Below are 19589 nucleotides of genomic sequence, written 5' to 3'. Positions count from 1 at the left end.
GGTAAGTATGTAGGTACGTATGCGTGTGTATGTACCTACCTACACACAGAACATTCATCTTGTAATAGAAAACGTGTGAACACGGATGACAATCGCTTGTTGAATTATGTGCTCTTTCATCCCTGCATATACCATCGATTTTATCTATGATCGAACTTTTAAAACAATGTGATTTTTTTCCATTTTTGTTGTTGCATAGAAACAAAGACCTAATCTCAATAGCGAGACAGACAGAGAGAAAGGTATGCTAATAGGTAATTAGGTAGATCGGTGGGTGTACATACATGCATACATACATACATACATACATACATGACTCAATTGTCATATTTAGCGACAGAATGAAAACCATGTTTAAATCAAATTATTCGAGGTTATGTCCTTTACGACGTACATTTTATTGTAAAATATAAGGACATAAATGGTTCTTGATAATTACAGACTTAGTTTAATATAAGAAATTTGATAACCAATGAGTGAATAATGAATCTGTATGTTGAATCATGAAAGATGATTTGGTGTATCTAGCATAGAAAACAACACGTTTCACGGCTTTACTTCTATTGATCCAATGTTATTAGTTTCTAGCAAGAGTTTGTGTAACTCATATTCAGTTGCGTCTGTAACCATAAAAGTGTGGTTTCGACGGCGATACCAACATATACTAAAAATCTACCAATGAACGACAGTCAAGTCCAAAATTCAAAACGTCCTCGGCTTAAATCTTTTCATTGGGTTTCATGCATGTTTGCAGGGATTCAGCTGTCCAGCTAACAGTTATTTAATGTGATTGATATAATTTTCGCTGGATAGCAAGACCGTCAAAATTCCTCTCTAATGAATAGGCTCAGATACGTATGCATAGCAATCTAGATAGCCATTCCTTTCTTTTCTTGTCCTTTAATGCCAGCTTTGCTGCCGTCTCCAAAACCTCTCTCACACCCTCACCAGTCTTGGCTGAACATTCAACGTAGGCACTGGCATGCATTCTTTTGGATATAACTTTGGCATATTCAGTTGCTATCATTTTAAGCTTTTGTTTTGCGAGCTCTGCCTTTACCACATCGTTTTCTCTCAGGTCTGTTTTTGTGCCAACGAGAACTATGGGAGTCTTATGACAAAATTGTTTGACTTCCGGCGACCATTTGTCCAGGGCGTTTGCCAAACTGTTTGGATTGTCTACGGAAAAGCATATTATGATAACATGAGTGCCAGGGTAAGATGAGGTTCGCAGTCTATCATAGTCTTCCTGTCCCGTTGTATCCCAAAGGGCCAACTCCACCTATAATGAACAGTGATGTAATGAATGTTCGCTAATCGAATTAAAGCAATATACCTAAGGAAACATTGACATGTTAGGCATTAAAAGTTTACATGATGAAAGACATATTTGTTATTAATTACTGCGTTCAAATATTTGGACTAACTTCAATATGAACAATTTCTAATTTATATATTATAGCGGGTATATTCAGCGCGCAAACTTTGCAAGTTGTAATAGCCCTCAGTCAATTAAGGAAAAGAGTGTGTTTTTCAGTTTCTTTAAACTCTCACAAGGCAAAAGAATACATTTTAGGGTGCTCGTTTCTAAAATAAATGTCTTATACAGGCATAGCTGAAACTCTTAAAATTACTAATCCAATTTATCTCTGTCTCTTATTTTGTTTTCAAGATTGGATTATTTACAGTGTTAATTTAAATAATAATAATAATAATAATAATAATAATAATAATAATAATAATAATAATATCTTTGCCAGATGATTCATAATAGTTTTAATCCCATAGAGGTAGCCTAATTATGACACAATTGAGTGGCAAGGTGCACACAGATTTGAATCAAATAATTTTATATGATTCACTAAACCTGATTTGATTACATCATTAACAGCTCCTCAAACGGAAGGTGTTCATCCTTCGAATGTACATTTTGAACGGGTCAGACCTTTTACTATAAATGCTAGTTATGGAGACTAAATGACTAATCATGAATGTTTACCTTTTATAAGGCTTGTCTAATGTATCAGCAGTTCTACGAAATGCAAACGGTACAAAGTCTAGCTTGATATTTGATTTTATTGCACCACAAGTTATTTATATTATTTTATGAAATATTCTGTACATCTAAGGAATGAGCATTTTACACATTAATTATTATTATTATTATTATTATTATTATTAGCTGTAGTATTAATATCATCGACAAGAAATTGTAGCTATATTGGGAACATAACGCAGTTTTTCAATCTTCTATTTATTTACTTGGTAGCTTAGTTGTTCAACTGGCCAGTTTTGTGTTGATCAGTCTCTCTGTCAGTCTGTATGTCCGTCATTCTTTCTCTCTTTTTTGATAGAATCTATTACTTGAGTTAAGGTGAGAATGTTTTCTTACCCGTTTTCCATCCACCTCAATATCGGTGACGTCAGTCTCAAAGACTGTGGGAACGTAGACGTCAGGGAATTTGTCCTTGCTGAACTTGGTTAGAAGTGATGTCTTGCCACAGGCGCCGTCACCTACTATGACCAACTTCTTGCGCATGGCAGGAAAGCGCACGGTGATCGTTTTTCCTTTCTTTGAAATAACCTCTGCAAAGGAAGTGGAAAATACATTGCACTATGTTCATGTACTGTTGAGCAGTTTCTTTTCTCCACCTTCAATACAGTAAGTAGGTCTTAATAATTATAAATTTACAAATATGCTAGTACTCTAAATATTTAACTTGACCACACCAGATCGCTTAATTAAAAAACTTACACTTCGGCGAGTATTATTTTACTTGCATTTGACAACTCTGCCTGTGTGCACATCATCAAACAAAGACCAACACGGTAAGATATGTTGTTTGTTTTTTGTTTTGATGTCAATGAACTACGGATGTCGTTAACCCTGAAAAATTATTCAGATACAAAATTTGTGACGAATACAGAGAACTCATGCCATACCTACGATTAGTTTCTTTATGCAGTCGATTTGACACTTTGATGCCTATGAAATCAGCTTTATGTCAAAACGTATGTATTACTATAAATAGAACGCTATTCGCCACTGGCTGTACTGTGTGACGTAATTGCTAAAATTATAGATAACGCAACTGTACGACAGCCTAGTAAACAAATATTTCATTTTTCGTTAAAATTAGCACATGTTTAAAAAAGTTATTATTGCAAATACATACGCGTATGTTGAAAAGATAGGTTATCTGCAAGATTCGAATTCAAAGCCACACCAACCTATGACATGAAGATAAAAAGAAAATCGTCCAATTCTGGGCATTACGTTCCCACTGTCTTTCGAGACTTACTTGGCAACACTAAAAATAGCTTGCAAAATGGTAAGAAACGACGAAAAGAAAAGATAAAAATACAATAGATTGTGAAAAAGCATGCAAATTACGCTTCTTGTTTGTTTACTCTTGGCGAAGGGATTGACCAAGATTCCTGAATGGTGCAAGTGATTGTTTAACTATCGTTTGTTCGTGTGTGTGTTTTGTATGCTTATTTTAGTGGTAGGAAACAAAGTACACGTACAAAAGATATTGCATTGTTTTGAACTATTATTATTATTATTATTATTATTAGTAGTAGTAGTAGTAGTAGTTATTATTATTATTATTAGTAGTAGTAGTAGTAACACAGTGAAACATTCTTAAACCAGTCCAGTTGTAACTCGATTTACCTGCAAACAGAACACGTTTTGGTCCCCATGGCAACCTCAGAACAATACCTTATATTGTATGTTTGCTTTATTTCCTACCCCTTTATTAAACAAACAAAAAACTTTTTATACACCTACCCCTCGAAACGGTCAAATCGTTAGGTAACACAAAAATATGCTCTGTTTAGGGAAATTTATTATTATTGTTGTTGTTATTATTATTATTATTATTATTATTATTATTGTTGTTGTTGTTGTTTCTGGGTTGAACAGTTTCTGTGTGAAACAGCAGGTGAAGAGAACTACAGAAGTCTGCGCCCATTTTTCTATAAGGACAGACACTGACGTATTACTGTTGTGTTTCTCCTTTGACAATTCTTACAGTTCTGCAGATGTGCCCACACCGTGGGTCCCAAAGGGAGATATTATCCTCCAATTTGTCCAATAATTCTTATCAGGAATGAAACAAACTTGAGGGGCACTGAGAATACGAGTAAGGAACTTCCCTAATTAGACAAGTCCCCAGATTTATCTCAGGACGGAAATGAGTTGGCAAATAAAATGAATGTGTTTCACTGTTTTGAATGTTCATCGAAGACACGAGAAGGCGTAAAATATTTTTATACATGTTGGTAAAACTTTATTTTGATTATTTCTTTCCTACCTATTTAACGTACACTCAAGGTTTAGTAATTAAATTTTGCGACCCCAAACCCCGCCCCCCCCCCAACAAACACACAATAAATTAGTCGTTTTTATGTTCAAATTCGTCTCAATTGGTGGGAAAATTTATTTTAATGGTTTAATGGAGAGCCATATATTGCGTGTCTAGAAATCCTTTGTAAGCTGTAGTGAGGTGAACGTGTCTCATTCTTCTTCTACACTGCAAAATACGATCACACAAATGTGGTAATAGGAACAATGTAATAGCTCGTGAAACTATTTATTGTGTTTGTTAATGTTTATATGTTTATTGGTGACAATTAATATTATTTGGTTTATTTCAAATTATTATTTATTTAAAATTTGAATAAAAAAAATAATAGCATTTCGACGATCCATGTCCGTGTCGCTCTTGTGCTTGCATATTTTCAAAACTGAGAACGTATTTACTGATACAAGATTACTTATAGGATTCTATTTTAACATTCTTTTTTCTCTCGTGTTAAGCTGTTTATCTATCTGTTTATCTATCTATCTATCTGTCTGTCTGTCTGTTTGTCTAGCCTATCTATCTATCTATATGTCTGTCTGTCTAATCTATCTATCTATCTATCTATCTATCTATCAGTATGTCTAATCTATCTATCTATCTATCTATCTATCTATCTATCTATCTATCTATCTATCTATCTATCTATCTATGCTGGGACACACTATGCAAGGAATAGTCTCCTGTATATCACTAGTCTTTTGTAAGGGGTTTCCTAGCCAACCCCCTATTTTGTACTAGGACGACCAGAAAATCTTACCCATCGACCGCGAGCTAGCAAAACAAATATGAAAATAAATTGTTGAAGCAACAGAGTCGATTTCTTAATCGATTACCTAACTTGAGGACCTATCAGGGAAAATCACCATCATCGTCAAGTAAAATAGGGTTGGCTCAGACATAATCTCCTTATAAAGACTGCTACGGTTTTTATTTTATATTTCTCACAAAATTGTACTTTTTATATATTTGACATTCACATAAAAGTTTACTGCAATAACCAATCTAAAATATCTACCTTGCTAAAAATCAATACTATCATACTTTTTATATCTTAACGCGAATGTGTTAATGCCACCAGAACAGTATCGCTTGTCATCAAAATTATATAGATTAGATTTTATGATAGCATCAGTCTCAGTTTTACGACAATCCTTATAAATTTCGAATCATATCACCCTACCTACTACATATTTTTTTTATACCTTTAGCTCGTTTTTTAACTTTATTTTCTGACAGTTTTAAGCAATACATCTTACGTCGCAATCCGATAAACTCAATGATAGGAACAAAGTTTTTCTCATCTTTAAATTTTCCTATTATTGTGTTATTGTTATCACAGTTAAACCCATTAAACCATGGATAATCTGAATGATCAAAGATTTCTCGGTTATCGTAAAACTCTTGATAAGTATCATCAGATTCTATCTTGTACATTAGTGAGTCAGTGTCTGTAAATAGCAATTATACATCAGGCCCTGTAACCTTTACAAAATCATAGTGGAACCAGTACATTAATCTCTTTGATATCTCAAGTACTACCATACTGACATAAACTGGCTTGTTCAGCCTTAGATTTGTCTTTCTTTTATGAACGACACCTAGATTTTCATTAAATATTTTCATAACAAAAACATCAGATGTAACAAGTTTATTACGAAGTTCCACGATTTTTAACGATCTCAATATGGACCCGCTTTCTGATATTTTCCAATCACGCTGCTGTTCATGAGCATGAAAAAGTTTTTTTCGATTTATGTTTTTGCAAATGCTCTTTGGCTAGTAATATAGTCGATTTAACCTTTTTCATGCAACATGAATGATTAAATTTTAAAACTCGATTAACTTTTCTTAATACTGGACAATGATCAAGTGCCTGTTTTAGATTTTTGTAATGTAAAATTTATCTCCGTTTCCAAGCAGATTAGGAACTAGTTTTTGAAGAACATAATTATTAGAAATAAATTTACTCTGCAAATAATTTCACTGTTCATCAGATAATAAACTCTAGTATATCAACATAGGCTCTGGACGAAACGGATTGTCATTATGTTTATCGTGCAGCTCAACAGGATAGTAAAGATCAACTTCAATAAAATAACTAACATCATACGGATAAGTTTTATCAGTTTCATCAAAAAAAAAAACGTTTTTCACTAATCCATCTGAAACCACCAACCGGCCTAGATTCGGACATGGCATCTCCATACAGGTTGTTGCTATCACGATAGGTTATACTACTTGATGGTGCTATATTATTATAGTCGTGTAAATATTTATTATTAGGCTTTGTGTATATTTTTTTTGTTATGACACTTATTCCGCCTCTGATTCCACGCTCGATAAAACAGAACATATCTGGGTCTGTTAACAACTCCAATATAATTTTACTATATTTCAGTAATGGATCCCAGCTTAGCCCCGGTGCAGACTAGTACCAGTTTGGGTCGAGTCCGTAGTTATCATCGCTGACATCTCTGAAATTTTCAAATATATCTGCGAGCAAAAACACACATATCGATTTAGCATAAGGATAATAATCATCAGTGACACTTTCAAGATTTAACAGAGAATAAAAATGATCTCTGTCAGGTAAACTTGTTTCATTAAATTTATCCCAATTGTCAAGATACTCGCAAGGAAAAATTCCTTTTCGTGTCAATAAGCTTGACTTGTCACCGAAATGCTCAGTACAATTATCAGACTTACCGCAGACTTTTACAAGCTTGTCCAGCGATCCTGCCATAAATTGCAGACTATCAATAAATCTTATCTTACCAAGTGTCACAGACATGTACTTTTCTGTGTTATTTGGGAAACATTTAATTTTATCATTGTTATTCATTTTCAGACGGTTTATTTTATCCTTGTTGCCAAAATCCTCAACGATACTATGAGAATCATATCCTCTGAAATTGTGAAAGACAACAGGAACAAAATCTGGTGAGGCATATCTTAAATTACATTTGTCATGTGCTAGACCGCGATACTTACCAGTGATATGACAGTGATCTTTTACACGGTCAGATTTAAGCTGTCCTTGACAAATATGACATATTTCTGCTGCAGCAAAATCAGCTTCTTGTTTTATTGCCAGTGATTTCATTGCTGGTGTCTTAACGAGTAATAATATATCACGATGAAAACAACGGCTAGTGAGCATGAGATATTCTACGTTCATCAGAAGTACAACTGCTATGCTGGAAATATGCTGGGAGTGGTGATTAATCCTAAAACTAAGGCTTCGTTAGGAATTAGAACCTCAGTGGGTACTAAGGTAAATTTGAAATCAGAGAATGATGCTGAATATACCTAGACATTTATCAAAGACCTTATTAAGTTATGTGATGATATTTCAACAGGAATGCGAGTATATCAGGTAAATGCGAGTATTATTAACAATAATATCGAAAATCTATCTTTGCAAGACGAGTTTCAACGTCATCCTGTTTATGATCTGAACGCGACCAACGATAGAGGTATGATATGATATATTAAAACAAAAATCGTTATTGGAAATATTAATAACAATGGCTTTTTGAGTGTATGTGTTAGAGGAAGTAATAATAGCCAAGTTAAATATTATTGTCGTAGGTTCGTGTCTGAGGTATTTCATAGCATTATTTGAAGTAGTTTATTTATCGATCATCTTAATAATATTAAAACCAATAACCGTCTGGAGAACTTGGACCTTGTCGCACAACAAGAGTATACTAGACGAGGAAAAGGATTTCCCCCCCCCCCCTTAAGCACCTGTAAGTCCTGTTATTTCAACTCATACTAAAACTAAAGAAAAAACAACAGCAGCTTCAAATCATTTTAGTGTTGTTCTACAATCAGTTAAATTTATCGCTATAGAAACTTTAAATCAGCATTTTCAAAACAGTTTTATGTCAGAATCTTCTTTAGTTATCAATCACCTGCTGTTTAATATATGCGCAACGTCGCTGTTTGTCAAGCAGCAAATTAAACATTTTCTAAAAGGCTTCTTTGTCGTATTCGACAAATATCTTTCCGTGTCGAAGTATATGATCGAGTTCAAGATTGCTGAGCAAGATCAAATTATTTTTTACTCATTCTACTTCAAAGCGAACTACGAGGTTGTTCTCACCGTGGAACATATTTCTTACAGCCTATTCTAGCTGATAAGGATTTACAACATTAGCTCCAGTAACAAATATATCCATTATTTTATATTTTACATACAATTAGAGTGCTTCGAACTCCACCGCTAGCAGTTTATTCAAAGATCAATTCTCAGAAAGTTTCTGATATCTTCCATTGTCAAACAGCAGTGAACCCGTTTCACAGCAGTATCCCTGTAATATAGAACAGTTATTTTGTTACATTTCTCAAATTCCGGGTACCTCCGAATATGTCAGTAACACGTTAAACGTTGAGTAATGATCATAATTACTGATCAAACTCATGTACATTTCTTTGTTTCTTCGTTGCTAATAAATATCTTGACAGCATCGAGTAGCATGTTCATATCAAAGATTTTAGCTCTGACGATGCTTCTTGTTTCATCTGACATTTTATTACAGTAATTAGATAAAAGTCTTATACATAAGAGATGTCCCAAACAACTTTGTTGTTCGCGAAAAGATTGCCAGATCTGTACTTTGATATCGATCTTGAAACTGCAGAGTGCAAGCACTCCAAGTGTGACTTGCATCAGGATTCTGAGAATCTAAAAACTGTTAACAATTCAAAGTTCGATCTAGAAACGTATCTATTTCCTGTCGTCGATGATAAATTTGCTGATGAACCCGCCGTAATACCTCATGACAAGCAAGTTTATTTCGCAGCAAAATCACGGTACAGTGCAAAATATCACCTTGCTAAAAAGATTAAAAAATGTATGTCTACTATCTCTGAGCAGTAGACATTCTGGGAGATGTTAAAGTCGTTAATGAATCGTTGACATCAAGAAGTTTATGGTCGTTAAAATATACAATTTGATTTTCTGTTTGTTAAGATTTTTAACCTGATGGGAGAGTGCGATCACTCTGCACTAACGAAAACACCAAGACAACATTTGATATCGTTGTGTAGACCTGTGAAATGTAAGTTTGTCCTTTTGAAATGGAAAGATTTACAATGATTGGAACATCGGATGCTACGCATCACACTATCGGATCGCAATCAATCTAATCCAAGAATTTGTCTTTCACTAGTTGGTATCCAACTATTAAAACTATGAATATAAATTCTTCATTTCACCAAACTTCGCTTACCTTTTCTTGCTATTACCCGCTCGATAATGACTATATCATACTCTGTCCGCTGTAGCTCCTTTCGTAGAATCTTTCAGCAATTTTTTTCTCCTGATAAATCTTTTAGTTTGTAAGTTAGGGGTATTGTTCTTAAAAATTTATCCACAACAAATACTTCCTCGGACCAGTTTGGGGTAAATCCTTTTTCGAATGTTTTCTTCACTAATGAAATTCTAACACGATCACTGATTTTAAACTTGTGTCTTCGGTACGAATTCTCATTCGCCAGTACTAGATTTCTAACTGCTTCGTTGGGAGACATTCCAAGTGTTTTATGTTTAGTGTTACTGTAATCTGATAAAATCTTTACATGTTAGTGGGGTTTTTTTCTGTGAGCTGCTTATATATCTTTTCTTCTAACGTGCGATGAAATCTCTCGACAATAACACTTTTATTTTCATTTCCTGTGATATTGTTCTGCGTCAGAAACTGCTCGCATCGCTTATCAGAAAACTCCGTGATCAGTTCAAATTTTATTTGGATTTCTTTCCGTGTTAATAATAATTCCTCGCATCGCACTAGTTATAATTTTCACGATTTATCTGCAACAGGTACAATAAACGCGTATTTACAAAGAATATCAGCTACTGTCGTAATGTGCAATGTTTGACATATCAGCTATAGATATTGCCTAAATGTCATCACTTGCATTTGAGACGCCCCGTCGTCGAGAAATCATTTTTTTTTTTAGGTCTGTGCAGTTCATGTGCAAGAGTGCTTTGCACTCCAGTGTCATGAGATACATTTCCGAGCGGGGGTTGAGGCCCATTTCGAGTGTGAAGCACACTCCGATTTTATATTTTGTACCTATAATACTTTAGATTAACTTACGATCAATTCAGTCTCGCAGCCTATGAAACCGTAGGCCTTTCGGTTGCATATGTCTTACCTCGTCAAGCATAATACTATCGCAACCATGTTTATCGTTTTCGTTGTCACGGTAACATATGTCATGACGCATCGCGATTTCATCAACCTGCTTATTCAGTTCTTCGCCTGGAATTGGATTGTCATTTTCATGAATTTGCTTATCGAGCGGATTACAAGGACCTGTGTACTTGTGTCATGCCAATGTCCATCCACGGCTGGGTTTTGGTAATTTGCCAAATAACTTGTGAATATCTTAGCCGGATCCGATTACAGCTTGATGATTGCAACACTGACAGTAAGTTATTATTTTATCCTGCTCTATACATAGATCATAGTCGGCTTTAGATTTGCGTGAATCGCTCTGCATTTTTATTATAATTTAATTGTCGACTAAAATAATACCAATATGTAGTCATTTTTTTATATATTTGCTTGTTAGATAAAATTGCAATTGTGTCGTTTTCCAAGCTTGATTTAGGTGTAAACTGTAATATAAATTTCAGAAAATCACCCGTTGAGTGCTTTGCACTCTGCACTTGCGTCGGGGTGGCTTGCATCCCGGACATTTGTTTGACAAATATAACAGAATAATATCCACAATCTGCAGTTCCAACTAGCTGTAGTTGATTAGAAGAGTAATTGATGTTTTGGTACTTGGACGATATCACGTACTGTTTGACAACATTACTCATACTAAACGAATCAAAATAATTGTTTTTATAAAGTGCTACCAGCTGCGTGCCAGTTCCGTTGTCGAGAATCTAAATATTTATTACGCTTTTTGGCTTGAAGTGATAACCCGTCTTTTGAAATAACTCCTCAAAATTGGTTGACATCTTTCAGTTTATAAAAAGTCTCAAAGTTGTTAAACGGCGTCAGTCCTATCCCTCTTCATATTCCCAACAGATTGGGAAGTAAACTTCCCGCTCTTCTGTCTAGGAATGGCCATATGAATCCACCTTGGACAGCTTTGCGGTTCGTTCTCTAGTTTTAGTTGTTTTACGTTTCCTTGCTGTTTTACGTTTCCCAGACATTTTTTTTATATATCATAATCGTTATGCAAAATCGCTAGATTACTAACTGTTTGATACCGTCACCGGGAACAACCTTTTTAGTTTCTCCGGATATGGCTCCTGAATCAGCAGCTGTTCCTAATGATGGATAAAACTGAACTGCTAGCAGTTTGTGCTTTGCGGTTAGCAAATCAAATCACTGTGTAAAATATAATATTATTCAGATGTTAGATAACCGTTTGATATGAGATTATTTAAAATTTCAACAATTCCTTTGCTTACATTTCCGGGTTCTTTTGACCAGTCGATCAACTATTTCAGCTTCAGAGTATAGATCTTTAAACCACCAGGTACTTTCTCTTCTGGAACACGTTTATCACGATTTCTATTGGTATCCCTTATAGAATAAAATGTCCATTTATTTGGAAATTTTTATAGTTCTGTACTTATTAGCAGCATGTGATAATACACCATCAATAATTTCATCACGCTAATTTAAAAATGCTGCTTCGGTTTCTGCTTTGTCAGTTTTTTCTTTCCAGCTTTTAATCCTATATTTCGAATATTTACCAGATTATCAATAAAATTATTATATTTATTTTCTTGCCGTTCATAAAATTTGATAAAACTTATTGTAACGTGGCCCTCTTTGTAAGAGGGGTGGTTAATTGGATTTGGCTGGCGTTATATAGAGGATGACCTCCTTCGATGTTATAGCCCGGTGGGAGTAAAGAAATAATAGAATTTCAACAGAGAACTGAGCAAGAATACTGGGAAGAAATAAAGCAATATGAGCCCCCATAGACAAGAAAAATAACAAATTTACTCAAAATAAATTAAATGTGGCAATTCCAATTCAATCTAAATTATGTCAACAGAATTTAATAGCAGTGTCCAATTTGGATTTATTCCATCATAATAACTAGTGGTAAAAAGAGCTCAATGTCCACGACCGATTTGCATCACATTCCTCCCTTGACCGTGCGTGTATAAACGTCTTCCTATTTCCTCGACTTCCTATTATCTACACTTAGTTCCTTCCTGGACTTCCTAGTCCTTTATTCTGACCTCATCCTTCTTTTTTCTCTTACATACGTCTTCGTACTGTTCGATCTTTCTGCTAGAAAGCTGTTCTTTAATGTTGTTCTCTTTCAGAACTTGTGCGTCCTAGCACTAAACCCTGTCTTTTCTCACAAGACACCCACCTGGTTCCTTTCTTTCGAGCCAAAACTACTCCTCGCTCAGGAAATTAAGACTAAAGAATTCGACTAAGGTCATCACTTTAAATTCACATTGCTTCTAAAGTGTACACCTTAATATATTCTGCCCAATCATAGGCAGCGGTTCCTAAATTTTCCCCAAGATAATAAGTTCTTCTGTCAGATTTAGACAGTATATAATCTGTGAACTAAGTGGTATATCAATTTCCCTTTGAAAATTATAATTTGACATAGGCTCCTATCAAGCGGTTATGGTTGGTAGCTCAAATGTTTACATTCTCAGGACAGCGCTGCAATGCCCTTGGTCAAATCTCACTCAGTTATAAATTATAGCCTTTCAAATTTTAACACTGAGTGGGGGGGGGGGTATATCAGAAGAAAGGTCGAAGTGACCCTTCACAAAGACTTTGCTCAATGCATTAAACTTTAATGTTCAATACAATTCAGAATTCTACACTTCACAGTTATGTTGGTCAGTAGGAATCTAATCTTTCAAGTAAAATTGTAATCTTCTAGTGATATTGATTCTCTTGCAGCTTTTTTATATATAAAACATAATTTGTTCCTCATCTGACGTCTTTGCAAGAATGATAAAGGTACGAGCTTTTTGTTTCCCTGATAATACTTCCTGACGTTGCAACAAATTTCTTAAGAACCGCTATTCGTTTTGCGTCCATTTTTATAAGTATATGTTAGATTAATTATTACAATCTAAAAACTTATCTATTCCACATCTGAACATGCGATTTCGATCTTGTGCAAGTTTATCAAATAAAAAGAAATTATGATTTCCCTGGGCAGCGGACTGTTACGATGCTAGCGACCCGCCAGTTGCTTCGCGATAAAGCTCAGCAATCGTTCAGAGACGCAATAGAGTTTCATAATTCTATAACTAACCCGAAAACTTAGATATAAATAGCTGGTTTTGATCAGCTAGACCCAGAGAATGCTGAGGAACCAAGAGCAACAAATATAATTGCTTGAATGAAAAAAAAAACTTTAAATTCACCCGGTTTAAATGAGGACAGTGACAACATTGTTAGAGTTGCAGGAATTAGAGGCCCTCAACTATCATACGCGATCAGAGAGTTTAATATAATTTGTAAATACTGTCCTGTAAATGCGTGTGAGGAAAAACGATTAAATATTGAGTGGTTTTTGATAAAAACGTAGCTTGAGCTAAAAAAGAAAATATTTTGACGATCGACAAATCTAACCTTGTAAAAACAAAACTTAATGGTGTTAAAAAGCCGGAGAAGAGCGACTGAAAAAAGATTTATGATGAGCTTGATCAGCTTGCTGAACAAGGAAACACAAGTTTCTAAAAAAAATAGTTAGCTCAAAAGCACATTTGTTAAACGTCAATATTTCGTGTGGTAAGCATGGACTATAATGAGAAAAAGACAATAATGAAGATGGTAGATAATAGTGCTGATATCAACCTGCTAACAACAGCATATATAGTTCTAATAGATTCTTTCACCGGCGATAAAAAAAATATAACGTATACCATATCAATACTGCACTAAACGCAGTATCAGATGCTGAGCATAGAATTGAGTCATATGATGATATTTTATCAGGAGCTTGACGATATTGCAGATATTGAACATAATATTGATGAATATTATAACGCGCATGATAGTTCTAAAAAATTGAGTTGAAAAACTATAAGAAGAAGCTGAAAAGTTACTGACAGAAGCAAAATATACAAATATTGAAGAGTTGATAGCCGGATACCTAAAAATTCAGATATTAGCGGTCTTTTGAGTTTTGCAACAGCATATTTAATTATGGGGCAATATCTAGTACTTAAAAATTTTAAACTGGACAGTAATGTTATGTTGTTAGTTTATATCGATGAAACAGAAGATATTTATCGTGGTAGAGTCAATGATATTACTGAAATACCAACAAATTTTGATCCTCCATTTTCATCCTCAGATAGTAAACTTTAACACAAAGCAGATATAATGATAGCTCAGCTGAAGTATATGATAAGTACAGAGATTTTCTTGCTGATCCTGTTAATATTATATTCAGTGCTCTGGTTGATAAGGCTGCTGCTGAAAATACATTCACTATGTCAATTGAAATAATAACTAAAACAATTTCATAAAGACAAAAAGAGAAATTATTGATTTCAGTCATATCAAAACATCTCTCAGACAATGACAGGGACGAGTTGATCAAATACTATAAATGTTACCATAAAAAAATTTTTACTGCGTCAGATGAGCCCGAAAATATTACAGTAAAAGAATAGGCGTTCTGAATTACATTCCAATGATACTAACAACGGCTGAAATTGCGTCAGCGAGCGGAACTGCAAATCCGTTATTGCTGATAGTATCAGGAGTAGGTGTAAGTCTATCAGCAATAAACAAAAAGATCGAGGGAAAATACGATAATAAAATGCTTCTTGTAAAATAGCAATAGCGACCTACAACAAAATTCTTAATCAACTTCAAGCTTATCTAAGAGGTGAGAAGCTTTTTTATGTTAGATCTGATACAGGAACTGCGCGTCTAAGACGATTTGCTAGTTGATATGATACCGAACAGAGTTGTGAAATATAAAAAAAAAAAACGATATTCAGTAAATTTTGCGTGAAATATAAAATATGGAAGATATTATAGTAGAGGGTACTATGTTAAAGATGAAGAAAAAAAAATCCGAGGTAAGAATATAAATAATTATGCTTGACAACGAACAGTACAGCACGTATTTCAAAAACAGAAATAAGATAAATTTGTCTCTGGTTCGAGCAGAAAATTCAGAGTACTTTAATAAGATTGCTTTGATCACAGACTCACTTTCTGGTGCTATTGATAATCTTTACAATCCAATATCACAAAACAAATACACAAAGATCACAGTTGATAATGAGCTAAAAAAATTATGTATATAAATCAATAGTCTCACATGGGAATTTTATCAAAATGTTAGAACCTGGCTCTCTCATCAGTGGTAAGATAAATTTATATTTGTTCTATAATAACGATGAGAGTTATATAATAGCAAAAGCTGATACATTAAAAATATCTCGACAAGTGGCTGTGTAAAATCTTATGTGAATATCAAAAATAGATCAAGTAAACTTTTGTATAAAATATAAAATAAAAACCGCAGTAGTCTTCTATAAAGGGATTGTTTCTGACCCAACCCTATTTTGTTTGACGACGATGATGATTTTCATGATAGGTCCTCAAGTTAGGTAATCGACTATAAAATCGACGCTGTGGTCTCAACATAATTGTTTTCGTATTTGTTTTGCTAGCTTGGGGTCTATGGGCAAGATTGTCTGGTGGTCCTAATACAAAATAGGGCTTTGGCTAGGAAATTACCTTATACAAGACTACTCCATGTGCCACACAACAATGACTCCCGTGTTTTGAAAGTGAAATGTTAACATTTGTTACCAGATTTGGCAGAAATTACTGATCATAACCTGTGAAATTTAGTATTATTTAAATTGGAAAACAATGAAGATGACGTTAATTTAGATTTGTATATGTGTCAAATATTTCTTGCTAACGCTAAATAATAAATTACACCGTTTTAAGGTAAATAAGCTCCCTGCCGATATTCTTTACCATTTCATATCGTCTAGGAACAGTGGTCTATTTTAAGCCGACCAATACGCATAACATCGTTATATTTGAAAACAAATCTTGATTTTTTTGCATGTAACGTTTATTCCAAATGCATGGTTGTCGTTATTTTGGGTGTAATGCTACCATTGTAAAAGAAACTGTGGTCCGAATAATAGGATTGAAGTGGTGAGAGAATGTTCATTTCTTTGATAGTATACTTCCAGATCTAACAACGTCATTAACTTGGACGTACCTACAGAAACATATGATTAGCATACATTCGTATGCATGCATGTACGTGTGTATGCGTAGGCACCGATAACCGAAAAATTCATCCTGTGACTTTCATTTCGAAAATTTATTACCAAGTATGACAATCAGTTCTGTAATTATATTTCCCCCACTGCTGTGTATTTCATCGATTTTTATCTAAGATAGAAATTTGAAAACAATATTATTTGTATTTCAAGTCATCAAACATACAGACAGACATAGGTAAGTAGTAGACAGGTAGGCGGGTGGATAAAGGTGTACATTTTTACATTTAGATAGATATGGACTTGTACCTACTCTAAAACAATATAATTAACTGTTTTAAAAAAACAGAACAGAATTACTCTGATTTCATGTTTGTACATAACTGATGGCAAGTTTTATAGTATTGTTTTTAATCTCATGCAATAGGTAGTTTGTTGTGGTCATATTTTTATTTTATCTGATACAATACGTAGATTCTGATGATACTGTTTGCATCTCAGATATTTTGTTGATTCAGCAAAGAAACTGGAGACAGAAAACGTATATGCTATGTTTATTTTTAACTACTACTATATTCATTATAGAGCGACACGCCTCATATTCCATACATACATACATACATATTATTACAGTAATCACATCATTTGGAAATCTTTAGCACGTGTTTGTAAAATACATACACGTCGTATTATGACATATCCATCAGTTTACAGAAAGTACAGATGACGATTATTTCAGTCTCAGAGATGACAACATAAGGTTAATTTTTATCACAGATATCCAAAACAACGTGCTATTAACGTGGCTTAATACAGTCATTCTGTTGTGAAACTCCCAGTCACAAATACGTAATGTATCTGATACATAGCATTCACTGACTCAAATCCTTGGAAGAATAGAAACCTTCTTGAAATCTTTGTGTTTAAGGTAATGTCCTTTACGATATATAATTTGTTGCTAAATATGATATGATTTTGGATAATTACATATTTGTGCTTCACAGAAAAACTTTGATTAACATTAAATAAACAATTACTAGGTTTTGTAATCAATCAAAAGTCATGGCAGTTTCACATATTGCGAAGCTAGCACTGAAAACAACACGTCGCACGAGTTCACGTCTCCTGATCCATCTAAATATATTCTAGGCAGACTCTGTCAAACTCAAAGTCGGTCGCGTTTGCTGTCAACCCTGATTCTAACATATCCTGAAATCTCCTTTCACAAGGAACGACTAGTGCTCGACTTAAATCTTTCCGATGGATTCCTTGTATATTTTATAAAGACACAGACTGTCCAGCTAACAGTTATTCCCTGTAACTGATATCATTTTAGCTGGATAGCAAGACTGCCAAAATTAATATCTAACGAATAGGCTCAGAGATTTATGCATAACAATTTAGATATCCATTTCTTTCTTTTTTTGTCCTTCAACGCCAGTTTGGCTGCAGTCTCAAAAACCTCTCTCACACCCTCGCCAGTCTTGGCTGAACATTCAACGTAGGCACTGGCATGCATTCTTTTGGATATAACTTTGGCATCTTCAGCTTTTATTGGTTCCAGTTTTTGTTGTGCGAGCTCTGCTTTCACCGCATCATTTTCTCTGAGGTCTGTTTTTGTGCCAACGAGAACTATGGGAACATTGTGACAAAAATGCTTGACTTCCGGCGACCATCTGTCCAGGGCGTTTGTCAAGCTGTCCGGATTGTCTACGGAAAAGCATATCAGGATGACGTCAGTGTCAGGATAAGATAAGGGTCGCAGTCTATCATAGTCTTCCTGTCCCGCTGTATCCCAAAGGGCCAACTCCACCTATAATAAATGGGAAAGGATTTACATTTAATCATACGTTCACCAACGGGAGTACTGATATAATTGCGAAGGAGCAGTGTTATTGGGATCTGTGAAGTCTTGGTTCAACTTGAAAAGTAGGTGAATAAAAGTAATCTACCAAACGAAGAATTTATTTGCAAGGCATTCAGTCTTCAAATAATGAGAGATATGTTCTCTATTAATCAAAGACTCATAATATTCATCTGATATATTTAAATGTGGTATTATTATCGCGCAAATTTTACAACTTGTAATAGCCCTTAGTATATATGTATCGATATTTCACCTATTTATAATAATAATAATAATAATAATAATAATAATTATTATTATTATTATTATTATTATTATTATAAGCAGCAGCAAATAGTTTATATATCTGGAACAGAATTGTCGTTTGTCAATGTTCTAATTTGTCTATTTATTTATTTATTCATTTATTTATGTACTTATTTATTTTAGACACTTTTGTGTCTGTCTATCTATCCGTCTGTCATTCTTTTTTTAACAGCATCTATTACCCGAGTTTAATGTGAGAGTTTTTTTCTTACCTGTTTTCCGACCACCTCAATATCGGTGACGTAGGTCTCAAAGACAGTGGGAACATATACGTCAAGGAATTGGTCCTTCCCGAACTTGATCAGAAGTGACGTCTTGCCACTGGCCCCATCCCCTACTATGACCAACTTCTTACGTATTGAAAGAAAACGCATTGTGATTTCTGTTTTCTTCTTTCAAATAACCTCTGTAAACGAAGTAGAAAATACATTTCATCATACATTTCATAATTTCATTATGCTAATGCCCCGTGTAGTTGTTTCTTTTTGTCCACCTACTTACTAAACATTGTATAGATATGACTATGTACAGGTATGGTTCTAAATATTGTAATTGAACTAGGCCATGTCACTGGAATGGAGACGCTTAATTAAATAATTTACATTTTGGCATGCGTCATTTATTTTACTTTGCATTTGAAAACTATATATATATATATATATACGAAAACCAACATGATTTTTTTTTTTATAGCAAGTGAACTTTGAATTTCGTTAAACCTGAATAATGATTCAGACACAAAATACTGGCGAATACAAATAGCTCCAACCATACCTTCGATTAGGTTCCTTATGCAGTTGGTGCCTGGACGCAC

At 34.2% G+C, this 19589-nt stretch overlaps 2 protein-coding genes across 6 annotated transcripts; both read right to left on the bottom strand.

Moving 5' to 3' along the window:
* Positions 1-314: 314 nt before the first annotated feature.
* LOC149788970 (ras-like GTP-binding protein RHO) lies at positions 315-3029 on the bottom strand. Of its 4 annotated transcripts, none has more exons than XM_089975124.1 (3): positions 2948-3024; positions 2393-2586; positions 315-1282 (listed from the first exon to the last, which is right to left on the bottom strand). In XM_089975124.1, the coding sequence occupies exons 2-3, from the start codon at positions 2537-2539 to the stop codon at positions 848-850; spliced, it is 582 nt and encodes a 193-aa protein (XP_089831250.1). In that variant the 5' UTR covers positions 2540-2586; positions 2948-3024; the 3' UTR covers positions 315-847. The 4 variants fall into 4 exon arrangements, with proteins under 4 accessions (XP_089831250.1, XP_089831249.1, XP_089831248.1 ...); XM_089975123.1 differs by lacking the exon at positions 2948-3024 and adding an exon at positions 2782-2910; XM_089975122.1 differs by having other exon boundaries at positions 316-1282; positions 2944-3029.
* A 14111-nt stretch (positions 3030-17140) lies between these two features.
* LOC149788969 (ras-like GTP-binding protein RHO) lies at positions 17141-19589 on the bottom strand. 2 transcript variants are annotated; one of them, XM_089975119.1, is made up of 3 exons: positions 19550-19589; positions 18988-19181; positions 17141-18415 (listed from the first exon to the last, which is right to left on the bottom strand). In XM_089975119.1, the coding sequence occupies exons 2-3, from the start codon at positions 19147-19149 to the stop codon at positions 17981-17983; spliced, it is 597 nt and encodes a 198-aa protein (XP_089831245.1). In that variant the 5' UTR covers positions 19150-19181; positions 19550-19589; the 3' UTR covers positions 17141-17980. The 2 variants fall into 2 exon arrangements, with proteins under 2 accessions (XP_089831245.1, XP_089831246.1); XM_089975120.1 differs by lacking the exon at positions 19550-19589 and adding an exon at positions 19495-19540.

Source organism: Sinohyriopsis cumingii, chromosome 11 (assembly GCF_028554795.1).
Source record: "Sinohyriopsis cumingii isolate HCF-2022 chromosome 11, ASM2855479v2, whole genome shotgun sequence".
NCBI lineage: Eukaryota > Metazoa > Mollusca > Bivalvia > Unionida > Unionidae > Sinohyriopsis > Sinohyriopsis cumingii.
The sequence above is the reverse complement of the archived record's forward strand: the minus strand, read 5'-3'. Positions and strand labels throughout refer to the sequence as shown.

Coding starts and splice junctions, on each gene's coding strand:
- LOC149788970 (XM_089975122.1), bottom strand. CDS start 2,539: ATGCGCAAGAAGTTGGTCATAGTAGGTGACGGCGCCTGTGGCAAGACA. Junction 1,283..2,392: donor TTGAGGTGGATGGAAAACGG/GTAAGAAAACAT, acceptor TGTTCATTATAG/GTGGAGTTGGCCCTTTGGGA.
- LOC149788969 (XM_089975119.1), bottom strand. CDS start 19,149: ATGCGTTTTCTTTCAATACGTAAGAAGTTGGTCATAGTAGGGGATGGG. Junction 18,416..18,987: donor TTGAGGTGGTCGGAAAACAG/GTAAGAAAAAAA, acceptor CATTTATTATAG/GTGGAGTTGGCCCTTTGGGA.